The following is an 11,408-nucleotide window of genomic DNA, read 5'->3' on the forward strand; positions in this document are numbered from 1 at the left end:
CCAGGAAGTGGAAAAAACTTTGTATCTCTGAAGTAACTCTTTAACCAAATCACACACATTTAGACTACTCTATGTGATCTCCTTTTGATAACTAATGTAATAACTAATGTAATATTTTTCAGTTTGGAGCCCCCCTGTAGAGGCCCGCCTCACACTTTGAAAACCTCTGACCTTTAAAACTTTAGCTATGAAATGATGCTTGCTTGTTTGGGAAAAGTTTAAGTCTGGACAGTGTATTTTATAACAGTGTACTTCTGCCATGTTTGCTCAAGGTAGTAAAACTTAGCAGGGATGGTAGAGACATGTCCCTACCAGCAACTAGTAAATTTTCCTTAGCAATAATGTTGATCCAAAAATTAAAACATAAATATTCTTGTCTGTCACTGTCAGTGTATTTAGTACACAAACAGTTAATAGCTCTCGTTCTCTACGAGTCCAAAGCATTTTTAATTATTTTGATATATGTGTCTTTTTTGCTTCCAAAATATTTGACATGAATATGACTTATGAGCTCATACAACCACTGAATACTTTGTGGCCCCCTTACACACACACACACACACACACGGGTACCTGACACTGGGGATGGGCATTTCAAGGAAAAATATTTCAGTAATCGCAGACTAGACAATAGTCAAATAAAATATATAATTTTTTATAATATACCGACTTTTCAAAAATTCAAAAACCATGACCCATCCCAAAGTCCTTATTTGAAGTCCTGCACTCGGCAGTCATCTTGGTAATGCCCTAGGGTGGTTATTTCAGACTAACAAGACCAGGCTTCTATCTAAATGAATGGGGAGAGAGCCAGATCTGCAGTTTCACTGGTCACACATAAAATCACCACTAAAATCTGATAGAAATCGCTGAAAAGGTTTGAGGACTTTGCCCCAAAATAAGGTTTAAAAAGCATTTTTCCCAACTGGTTACACTTCTGTTATGCATGTGTGGTAGTAGTGACGCATGCGTAGTAGACCTTTCCATCAGTGGAACCACACGATTGGATTAATATGTATCCCGCCTCGGCTATTAAAAGCAGATGATTGGCTTTCTAGCGGGAGGGGTGGGATAACTGCCACCTTTGGTGTTACAGGCTTTCACTATAGAGTTAAATTGAGGATTCCTAAAGTGGCATGTCTCCTCTATAATACGTCTCTGCCCATCCCTTCCTGACACACACACACACAGGTTTCGTTACAGTCTCTGTGACATGGTGACTTTTCAGTGACGTTATTTCTAAAAAGCGACAGACGTAGTGAGTTATTCAGACCATCAGGTCTGATCAAAAGGCTATTTTATTGTAGGCTCATTTATTCCACTGCATGCTGTTTAGAGAAAACTCAGTCAGCTTCTCTTCCTGTTCTTCTCTTGCACTTCTCGTGCGAGAACAGGGAGGCAGACATAATAATTAATATGAAGTCAACCATCACCGTGTGTTTGTCCCTCAGGAGCAGGCAATAGCTATGACAGCCCTGTTTGTGTCCATCCTGGGCCCCTCCAGCTGGATACTGGCTCACCTTGAGGACTACAAGAAGAAAGAGTAGAAGAGGAAGGAGAGCCAGGAGAAGAAGGAGAACAGAGTCTCATTCCAGCCCAGATGAAGATGCTGACTAGCCCACTCTCCCTCAGGGGTCTCTCACTGAGACAAGATGCCAGTGTTCTGCTTTCAAGTTGTTTCTGTTCTCCTGGCCTGTAATAATGTACATCCCGTGCATCTGTCAACCTCTTACCAATAAATACATGTTCATTATAGAAAACTGGGCTCAGCGTGGGTGCTGTTTGATTGCAGATTTTCCTCTGATTCTGGTAATAATACAATTATTTTGTTGATATGTTAATTAATTGATTAAATGGGGGCGGAGCTAGACTCAGCACGGGGGGCATCTGCTAATCATTTTACAATTACAAAATGGTAAAATAGCTGATAAATCCATATGTTATAATGTGTCACTTGTTGAGCCAAGTAAGCTGATGTCAAATAAAACACAAAGAAAAGCTGCACTGTCAGAAAACTTTGTATTGAGGAACAAAAAAAACATCTTGCCATTTCAAGTTCAAAAGTTTCAGCTCCAAAGACAGCACCGTGCTGACAGTGAGAGCTGACTGACAGCAGTGGTGCATGCTGAACAGGCCAAGTGCTCTCAATCAGCGCCAAAGGCAGCCAGCACTAACCTATCAGACATACAGTATTCTAACAAAAAGTCCATTTACAACTCTGCAGGCAATGACAGACAGGCTACATGTGCCGAGCTCGAGATGCAGTAAATTTGGAGTAAAACCAAAGATTTATCTAAAATTCTGAGTGACTTTGACCGAAATGTAAATCGTTTTTCTTAACAATTGCTGCTCTGTCCACTGGTTTGGTCCACCTAACAATCCTCCAGAACAAATGATCCGAGCAAAACTATATACATATCATGGGATCTTTTTAAATCTTCATCCTCCTCTCCTTCATGGTAGCAAACCTGGCAGGAGTTACTTTAGTTACTTTATGATTTATGTTTTTTTTTTTAAACATGTCTGCTGAGAATACTGTTTTTTGTTGGTAATTGTCATTCTTTTGCAAGTATAATAGGGTGGTTAATGCAGTTAAAAAGTTTCTGGAAAGAACAGAGAAAGAAACTTTACTCTTAATATATGTTTTGCTAGCTGGTAGACACATTTCCCATTTTTGCATGATCTGCTGGCCTGCTGTGACACAAGCAATTCATTGGAATGAAATCATTGGAAGTGTACAGTTTCTCGAATCCCTTCCCATGACATCATTCAGAAATTGCAGAATAGTAATATGTATGACTAATGCAAGACTGTCTCCAAGTCCTTAACAGAGAGAATGGATTTCAGTTTTGCTATGCTCCTTAAATGGAAAAAGCTGCCTTTGATAACAGAATATATATAAATACCACAAAGACCAACTGCCACATCCTACATGTAGGCTGCAAGTGCTTAACAACGAGAACAATGGAGGACACAGTAATTCTGCTGGTCTCTGAGTATCCATGTCTGTACCAGCCCCTTTATTTGATAGAACAGATGAAGAGCGAGGAAATGTGGGTGAGAGAGAGGGGATGACATGCAGCTAGAGTCGAACACAGTAAGGACTTTAGCCTTTGGTGTGCATGCTCTACCAGGTGAGCTAACCATGGAATTACATCTTCTGGGTCCATGTAATGCACACATTTTGATGCACAAAACATTTTCTCATAGACTTACATTGTCAAAGAACCGGCTGAAAAATGCTTTTCCCCTTCAGAATCAGAATACGGTTTACTGAGCATGAGAGTCAGTAACAGTGGGGGTCCCGGGTCTTGTTGATGAGGCCTGCTACAGACGGGAAGAAAGACTGAGTCCTGCTGGAGGGTAGTGTCTGGGATGAGAGGGGTCGGCCACAATCTTTCCTGTTCGCCTCAGAGTCCTACTGGTGTAGTGCTACTTTCCCCTAAAGAGAAATATACAGCAAGATGCACTATTTGTTACCAGAAAGTGCCACATATAGTGCAAGTTGCTCTTGAAAAATCATAGCTGTTTAATAAGATTCAGAAATCTTTAAGAAACTGCTAATGTGCACATTTTATGTTGTTAGTATGTTCATTTATTTTATTCATATTTATGTTATTTATTTATGTGTCGTGATTTTCCTTTAAGTGTAATGAACATGACCATTATTTTGACAAATCCAACAATCTAAATTTGATTTAAATGGCTCCCCACACTCTTGTGCATTGATGAGTATTTTATTTCACATTCACTCACACAGAACTGTCACTTAAAGAGAGAGGAAGTGATTCTGCAGGACTGTTGATATTTGAACTCAACTGCCAAACAAATACATGCCTCCCTTCAGTGCTCCCTCAGAAGCTCCACCCCCTAAATTTCAAGTCGGAGGTTTCTCCAGTTTGGAAACACCTTCACCCAACTGTTTCTACGTTTCAGAGATTTTACTCTTTGGCTGTTTCTCGGCCATCTCTCCTTGCTCACAGAGTCCAGCACATTCCAATGTGCCAGTGTATAGAACTCTCTGAACCAATTCCAATCACTTACTAACCCTTTAAATACCAATTATTGTGGAAGTTCACTGATGAGAAATGATGGGTCAACTCTGCCTCTTGTCTTTATGTAAGAATTCTCTCTATTTAATAAAAGTGTGTCTCAACAGCTTTGTGAGTAGCTCTTCAGAGGAAACTTTTAGTCCTGTTTAGGACTCCTAGGGGTAAGATACGCTCCTTTGTGACTACAGCCCCAGCTAAACAGCCATCCAGTCACATTATTCTAATGCGCACTTGGCTTTCAGTAGTTCATCTGCAGGTCACGCTGCTAATCCAGGCAGTCTATACTGGCCAGACACAACACACACTAAATCCATTGATCTCTCATCTGTCTCCCTTTCATCACCTTTGTTATATACCACAGCTGCATATTCTCACTTGGGTTCCTCTCCATCTTTTTTTGTAGCTTTTTCATGCCTCCAGTCTCTTTTTTAGACTGTCCTGGAATAATGTATGCCCTAAAATAATAAGTAATAAAAGTAGCAATACCTCACTGTAAAAGTGCTCGGCAACAAGTAAAAGTACTGCATTCAAAAAATTTCCAAAGTATCCAAAGTAGAGTAAAAATACTCAAAATGGACACTGTCAGCGTTACCAGCCGCAAGGTGGTGAAATTCTTGGCAGGCATCCAGAACTCTGCACAACCAAGACGGGCAAGACGCCGACAGCAGAAACAGCTGATCAGTCGTGAGTTACAAGTTCGCTACGTCAGAACTTATTCGGAAAAAGTGTTTCCATCTCCCATTATGCGCATTTACTCTTTTTCGACAAAGGCAAAAACCACCTCAAGCAAGCGTAAATTTTTTTTTGCTTTTTTCGAATTTTGCTGTTTCCATCAACCTTTTCTACTGTGATACTTCAAAATGCGGATTAAAAAACGCTGATGGAAACATGGCTACTTTGTTACAGATCATTTCTCTTATAGGATCTGAATACTTGTTCCCCTTCTGGTTTAGATAAATCCTTATCCTCAGGGTTGTCTTGAAAAAAAAAAGTGAATAAATATGCTGTGATCATGAGCCTGACACCTCCTGATCAAATTCAAGATACAAAGGTTGGGTTTCAACAGGAGCATAAGACCAGATCAAATCTAAGTTAAGCGTAGGCCAGAAAATGCATTAGATATGAAGAGTGTAACCTCAAAGATACACTATATATAATGTCAGGAGTTTGATAGCAAACAGAGTTTATATGTATACAAGAGACATGGCTAAAGCCAACTCTGAGTTTTGTGATACCAGGGTATGTTTGTTTAAGATAAGATTGAAATACTTCAGGAGGTGGCTGTGCAGTTTATAAGAAAAGAAATCCAATTCAGGAGAGTAAATGTAGAAACTGATCTTGAGTGTGTGGTGGTAGAGGTATGGAGTAAAACAAGGAGATTTTCGATGATTTTTTACAACCCTTGTATTCAGTTGGAAATGGACAAATTAGAAGCTATAATGGAACAGGTATGTTATCCGGTGGTGTGGGTAGGAGATTTTAATGCACAGGCAGTAAAAACAGGGATAAAAATGGGGCATTAATAGAACATCCTGGACAAATACTCACGTGTGATGCTGAATGATGGAAGGTCAACAAGATTTCAGGTTGGAAATGGAAAACTGTCTTGTATAGATTTAACTTTTGCATCAGCAGATTTAGCTAGATGTGGGAATTGGGATCTTATAGATCGATACACCATGGGGAGTGATCATTTCCCTATACTATGTAGGTTTGGCAAAGTCTTGCAGGTAGAGAAGGAGAACAGTGGAAGACAACTTAATATTTAGAAAGTGAATTGGGATAAATTTAGGCAACAGATGTCAAAGAAGGTTGCTGAGGAGAGCAAAAATTATTAAGAATGAAGGTTACAAACTTGAGATGAATTTGGATATCAGTGATGGCGTTAACATATTTTTTACTATGCAGGAGCTAAAGCAGGCAATAAGACGAGGGCATAACACCACACCTGGGAGAGATGGGCTGGGGTACGAGGTATTTAAGCATTTAGATGACATGACATTAGAGGCAATTTTGGCGCGGATTAATACAGTATGGGAGGAAGGGCTAATCCCGGCTGAGTGGAAGCATGCAGTGGTTATCCCCATTTTAAAACCTGGGAAGGAAGCTGAGAGTCCGGGATCTTATAGACCAATAGCCCTTACAGCAGTTATATGCAAAATAATGGAAAGAATGGTTACAGATAGACTGGTGCATAGGCTAGAGCAGAGAAAGTACTTTTCGGCCTTTCAGAACGGGTTTAGGCTAGGTAGGGCAACAATGGATTCAGTTTTATTATTAGATAGAGAAGTTAAAAGAGCTCTAGTAAACAAAGAGGTAGTGATTGGTGTGTTCTTGGATATAGAGAAAGCATATGACATGCTGTGGAAAGATGGGTTAGTAATCAAGTTATATGAAGCAGGGATTCAAGGGAGGATGTTAAACTGGATCAAAGACTTTTTGAGATCCCGGACCATACAGGTAAAAGTGGTGTTGGGGGGGGGGGGTCTTTCGGGCACGGTTAGTGCAATGGGACCCCACAGGGTAGTGTTATTAGCCCCATTTTGTTTAACATAATGGTGAATCATATGTTTGATAAAGTGGGGGATGGATTTGGCAGATCTCTTTTTGCAGATGACGGAGCAATATGGAAGAGAGGCCGTAACATAGGGTATTTGATGAGGCAGATGCAGAGTGCCTTGGATTAGGTGCAGGGTTGGGCTGATAAATGGGGATTTAGGTTGTCTATATCAAAGACAAAATATGTGATTATTGGAAGGAAAAAGAAATTGGGTACCCAGGGGCTATCAATGTATGGGCAACCTCTAGAAAGAGGTAAGCTTTTTAAGTTTTTAGGACTTTGGTTGGATGAAAAACTGACATACAGAGTGCACATAGGGAAAATGATAAGTTAAGGTTGATAAGGTTATAAATATCATGAAGTGCTTATCTGGGTTTTCTTGGGGGACAGATAGGAACTCGTTAATGATGATTTATAAGACAATGATACGGGCAATCTTTGATTATGGGTGTTTGGCATTTGACTCTGCAGCTAAGTCTGTACTGGCTAAGCTGGATGTTGTTCAGGCCAGGGCTCTGAGGATATGCACTGGGTCAAGAGACCCTGAAAGTAAAAGAGTGTGATTTGGCTTGTATGTTCCTCATGTTTAAATGTCCCTGGGTAGAAGAATGACAGATGGGACTTCAATATTCACTGCAGAATTAGATGCATTATTGTGGGCACTGTGGTGGGAGGAGGAGATGGGCTTGGGCAAGGTTATACTATGTACAGATTCCTTATCTGCTTTGATGGCATTGGGTGGCGATGAGGGTCGTAGAGCTAGGCCAGACATAGTTGGGGAGATTTTAATGATGATTTTTAAACTGGAGAGGCAAGGGTGTAGAGTGTGGGTTTTCTTTGGGTTCCAGCACATGTCGGGGTAAAGGGTAATGAGGTGGCAGACCGGGTAGCTAAGACAAGTTTTAGCAGGGACAGTGTAGAGGTGCAGGTGCCACTTGGTAGGATGGAATGCTGCAGCATCATCAGTGAGAGACTGAATCATCTATGGCAACAAGAATGGGATGCAAACAAAAGCGGGAGAAAGCTGTACAACATTCAAGACTAAGACTGGGGCATTGTGGGCTAGCAAGTGGACTGATGCTAGTGGGGAAGCATATAGACGGCAACTGTGAACACTGTGGAGTCTTGGAATCCATACAACAATAACTAATTCACTGCCCACTCTACACCAAGCAAAGGAGGGAATTATTCATAGAATTAGGCAAACTGGGAATGGAAATATTTTCCATCAGAACATTGCTAAGTGACAGGGTACATCAAAAGGAGAGATATAGGGAATTAATAAACTTCCTTAAATCCACAGGTCTATATCGCAAGATATAGCTCTTAGGTAACAAAGCTTCAATGGCGATACTATACCGGTGGGAGGCAATAATGCGCTAAAACAGTGCTGAGACTGCCAGAAAAAAAGAAGAAGAGTGGAAAGCTTGGCCCTGTCGTAGTGAGGGAGTAGCAAGCCAGCTGGTGTGTCTGCTTTGACCATGTCCTGGATTTAGGATGGGCCATCTCATCTTCATCTCTCCTTTCTTCTTACCAGCAGTAAGAAGTCCATTTTCACCGATTGGAAGGACTTTTTTTCCTGATTTGGTACATGTGTGAAAAAAATACATGTGTGGAGTTTGCATGTTCAGAGACATGCAGGTTAGATTAAATGTCGACTCTACATTGCTCTTAGGTGTGAGTGGTCGTGTCTATATCTGTGGCCCGATGTCAGCTGGGATTGGCTCCAGTGACCAAGGTTATATAGCTAGCACTTTTCAAGGGCAGCCACCACAGACTGTTTCACAATATAAGGGGAAGGTAATGAATCTATTTTTTATGCACATTATTTCACATTCAGCAGGAAAGTATACTGAGACCCCCGCCACTCCAGGAGCAAACTGCTGGCGGTTGTAGTACAGCATATGGATGGTAAAGCAGCACCTGTGACAATAACTTATGTTGCAGTGGGAATCAAATACAAGTGTCTAATCCATTGTGCCATCGCCACCTCTCTATAATAAAAATAATGAGAATAACATCAACCATGACAATAACTAATTTGAATTAATATATATATTCCCCAAACCTGGGGAATAATCGGAAGGTCGGCGGTTCAATCCCTGGCTCCCCCTGGTTGCGTGTCGAAGTGTCCTTGGGCAAGATACTGAACCCCGAATATGAATGTGTGTGAATGTTAGTTTCCGTTTGAGCACTTAGGCTCAGTGTATGAATGTGTGTGACTGGTGAATGCAGATGTAGTGTAAAAGCGCTTTGAGTGGTCGAAAAGACTAGAAAGGCGCTATACAAGTACGGAGCATTTACATTTACAAACTTCATCGGCTAAAAGTACAACATGAAATAATCTATAACTAAATGATAGCACTACTTTCAAATTAGCTCAGCTGAAGTTAATAGATTATTTTTAATAAATAAAAGACAGCAGCAAAGGTCGTTGCCTGTTTTAGGGTCTGTGTCCACCAAAGCGTTTTTTTCTGATGGCAGCGTCTTTTTTCAATTTATTCCAATGTGAGCGCCGCGTTTTTACAAGCTAAAAACGGCAGCAGCTTGACAAGGTGCTGAGCGTTTTTTTCCAGTTGCCGAGAGTTGAAAAATGTTCAACGCTGCGCTCATCACTGTCACTTTTTACCCAGCCGTCCAATCACAGTGCAGGAGGGGCGGGACAAATATCACACCGTAGCAACGGTTACGATCCCGGAACCAGGCTTCGTCATCTTAGACCAAACGGTGGTACTCACCGAGATGTTTCCTCGCCCACCAAATCGTAAACCCACATACGACCAGTCCGTCCTCTCTCTCTACCTGCTTCAGCCTTCTCTCATACAGAGCAAGGGTCAGAGCAAGTACTCTACTCTGTGTTGACATTTTTAAATCTGGTAAAGTTACGTAGAAATACTTGCAACCACGGATTTTATGTATCATAGCAACCAAAGCAGGACGTAAAAACGCTGTGCCTCAAAAACGCCCGCTGGGGACCCTGCTGGGCATTTTTAGAAGAGCAGCTGCCGTTTTTTTGATGACAGCATGTTTTTTCAATTCATTCCAAAGGGAGCAGTGCGTTTTTACAAGCTGGCAAAAACGGCAGCAGCGTGACGAGGCGTTGAGCCTTTTTTCCGCACTGAGTGTTTTTTTCCAGTCGCTGAGAGTTGAAAAATGTTCAGATTTGGGAATAAACGCTGCGCTTGTCACTCTCTCTTTTTACCCAGCCGTCCAATCACAGTAGAGGAGGGGCGGGACAAACACCACACCATAGCAACAGTTACTATCCTGGGACCGGGCTTCGTCCAACCTCAGCTCTTGGACTAAACGGTGATACTCGTCGAACCCACATACTGTCCGTCCTCTCTCTCTACCTGCTTCAGCCTTCTCTCATACAGAGCAAGGACCAGAGCAAGTACTCTGCTCTGTGTTGACATTTTTACATCCAGTAAAGTTAGGTAAAACTGCTTGCAACAAATGTATCATAGCAACCAAAGCAGTTGGAAAAAACGCTGCAACTCAAAAACGCTAGCTAGCGCTCCCTGCTGGGTGTTTTCAGAAGAGCAGCTGGCGTTTTCAGCTGGCAAATACCGCTTTGGTGGACACGGGCCCTTAAAGGAACAGTTATTTCATTCAGGAAACTCCGATGGTTTTTACAAAACATGGAGGCCTAAAATTTCTCGATGCCACTGGCTAAGATTAAAAAAGCAAGTAGGCTTAATGCACATGTATTTATGTAGTAAGACCAATATTCAGTGATTTTATAAAACGTTGCTCAGCCTAACACCACTCTCTCCCCACCAGTCCAAGCATCACTGGCATAAGTGATATATCCTATATATAAGTTTCAGTTGCTGTGCTGCTTCAGCAGATGCTTCAATAAATTAAATTTAGAATTGTTCGCGGTAGAAAGCATTTTGCTGGTCGCACAAAGTTTACAACGGACAATGTTCTTTGCAGCTTAGACTGTGACACAATAATGGCAGTAGCTACTTACAGCTGTGGAGAGAACGCCTCTCTCCTTCATTCTCCATTTAGCTTTTTGACTTACAGCTGGTGCCCTGACCTGTAGCACGTCATTCTCGTCAGGAATTTGCTTCAGTAGCGCAGTAACTAAGGCTGTACATAACAAATATTTTTGAAGTCCATTAATCTAACGACTAATTTTGTGTATTCTAAAAAAAAAAGTTGCCTATTTTCCATTAACATACCAATTTATCCCAAAAAATAACAAAAACATGTCTAATCAATAAATCAATATTTTATTCAATCATCCTGATGAAGCCCATTAGATTAATGTCAATAGCAGCATATCTTAAAATGAATCAAATTACCACTGATGTGTTGTGATAACGAAATAGGAAAAAACTTTGTAAATGCTCCATATTTGTGTAGTCTTTTCGACCACTCAAAGCGCTTTTACACTACATCTGCATTCACCAGTCATACACAAACTATTAATACACTGGCGGAACAGCCACAAGGACACTTCGACATGCAGCCTGGGGGAACTGGGATTGAACCGCCAACCTTCCGATTAACAGCCAAACCGCTCTACCACCTGAGCCAAAGCTGGGGAAGAATAGCCTGTTTGGCTTGGGGGAGAAACAAAGAGGAGGGGGAAGAAGGAGAAGAAAAAGGGGGGAAAGAAAAGAGAAGAAAAAAGAGAGAAAAAAGGAAAGAAAAGAAGACAACATAATTCTGTAGCCCCCAGTAGCGCTCATGTGGCACTCCAAAGTCTTTTTATAGCATATTATTTTTGTTAAGACCAAAAATGTAATTTTGTGTGCATTTCAGGAGGATAAAGACACATCCAC

At 41.2% G+C, this 11,408-nt stretch overlaps 2 protein-coding genes across 3 annotated transcripts in view; one reads left to right on the forward strand and one right to left on the reverse strand.

Moving 5' to 3' along the window:
• Positions 1 to 1,760, forward strand: part of LOC123961212 (cytochrome c oxidase subunit 8B, mitochondrial) — a 4,104-nt gene extending 2,344 nt beyond the window's left edge. The window contains exon 2 of the mRNA XM_046036385.1: positions 1,452 to 1,760. Coding sequence (XP_045892341.1) covers positions 1,452 to 1,547 — 96 coding nt within the window. The 3' untranslated portion in view covers positions 1,548 to 1,760. The remainder of the gene's footprint in view (positions 1 to 1,451) is intronic.
• wu:fa25f02 (salivary glue protein Sgs-3) overlaps positions 1 to 9,504 on the reverse strand; it is a 31,461-nt gene extending 21,957 nt beyond the window's left edge. Inside the window, exon 1 of one of the 2 annotated variants that reach the window (XM_046036375.1) lies at positions 9,351 to 9,504. In XM_046036375.1, the coding sequence (XP_045892331.1) occupies positions 9,351 to 9,388 (38 nt within the window). In that variant the 5' untranslated portion in view covers positions 9,389 to 9,504. The remainder of the gene's footprint in view (positions 1 to 9,350) is intronic. The other variant, XM_046036377.1, reaches the window with a different exon arrangement.
• Positions 9,505 to 11,408: the final 1,904 nt, after the last annotated feature.

The sequence above is a fragment of the Micropterus dolomieu genome, linkage group LG22 (genome assembly GCF_021292245.1).
Source record: "Micropterus dolomieu isolate WLL.071019.BEF.003 ecotype Adirondacks linkage group LG22, ASM2129224v1, whole genome shotgun sequence".
Taxonomy (NCBI): domain Eukaryota; kingdom Metazoa; phylum Chordata; class Actinopteri; order Centrarchiformes; family Centrarchidae; genus Micropterus; species Micropterus dolomieu.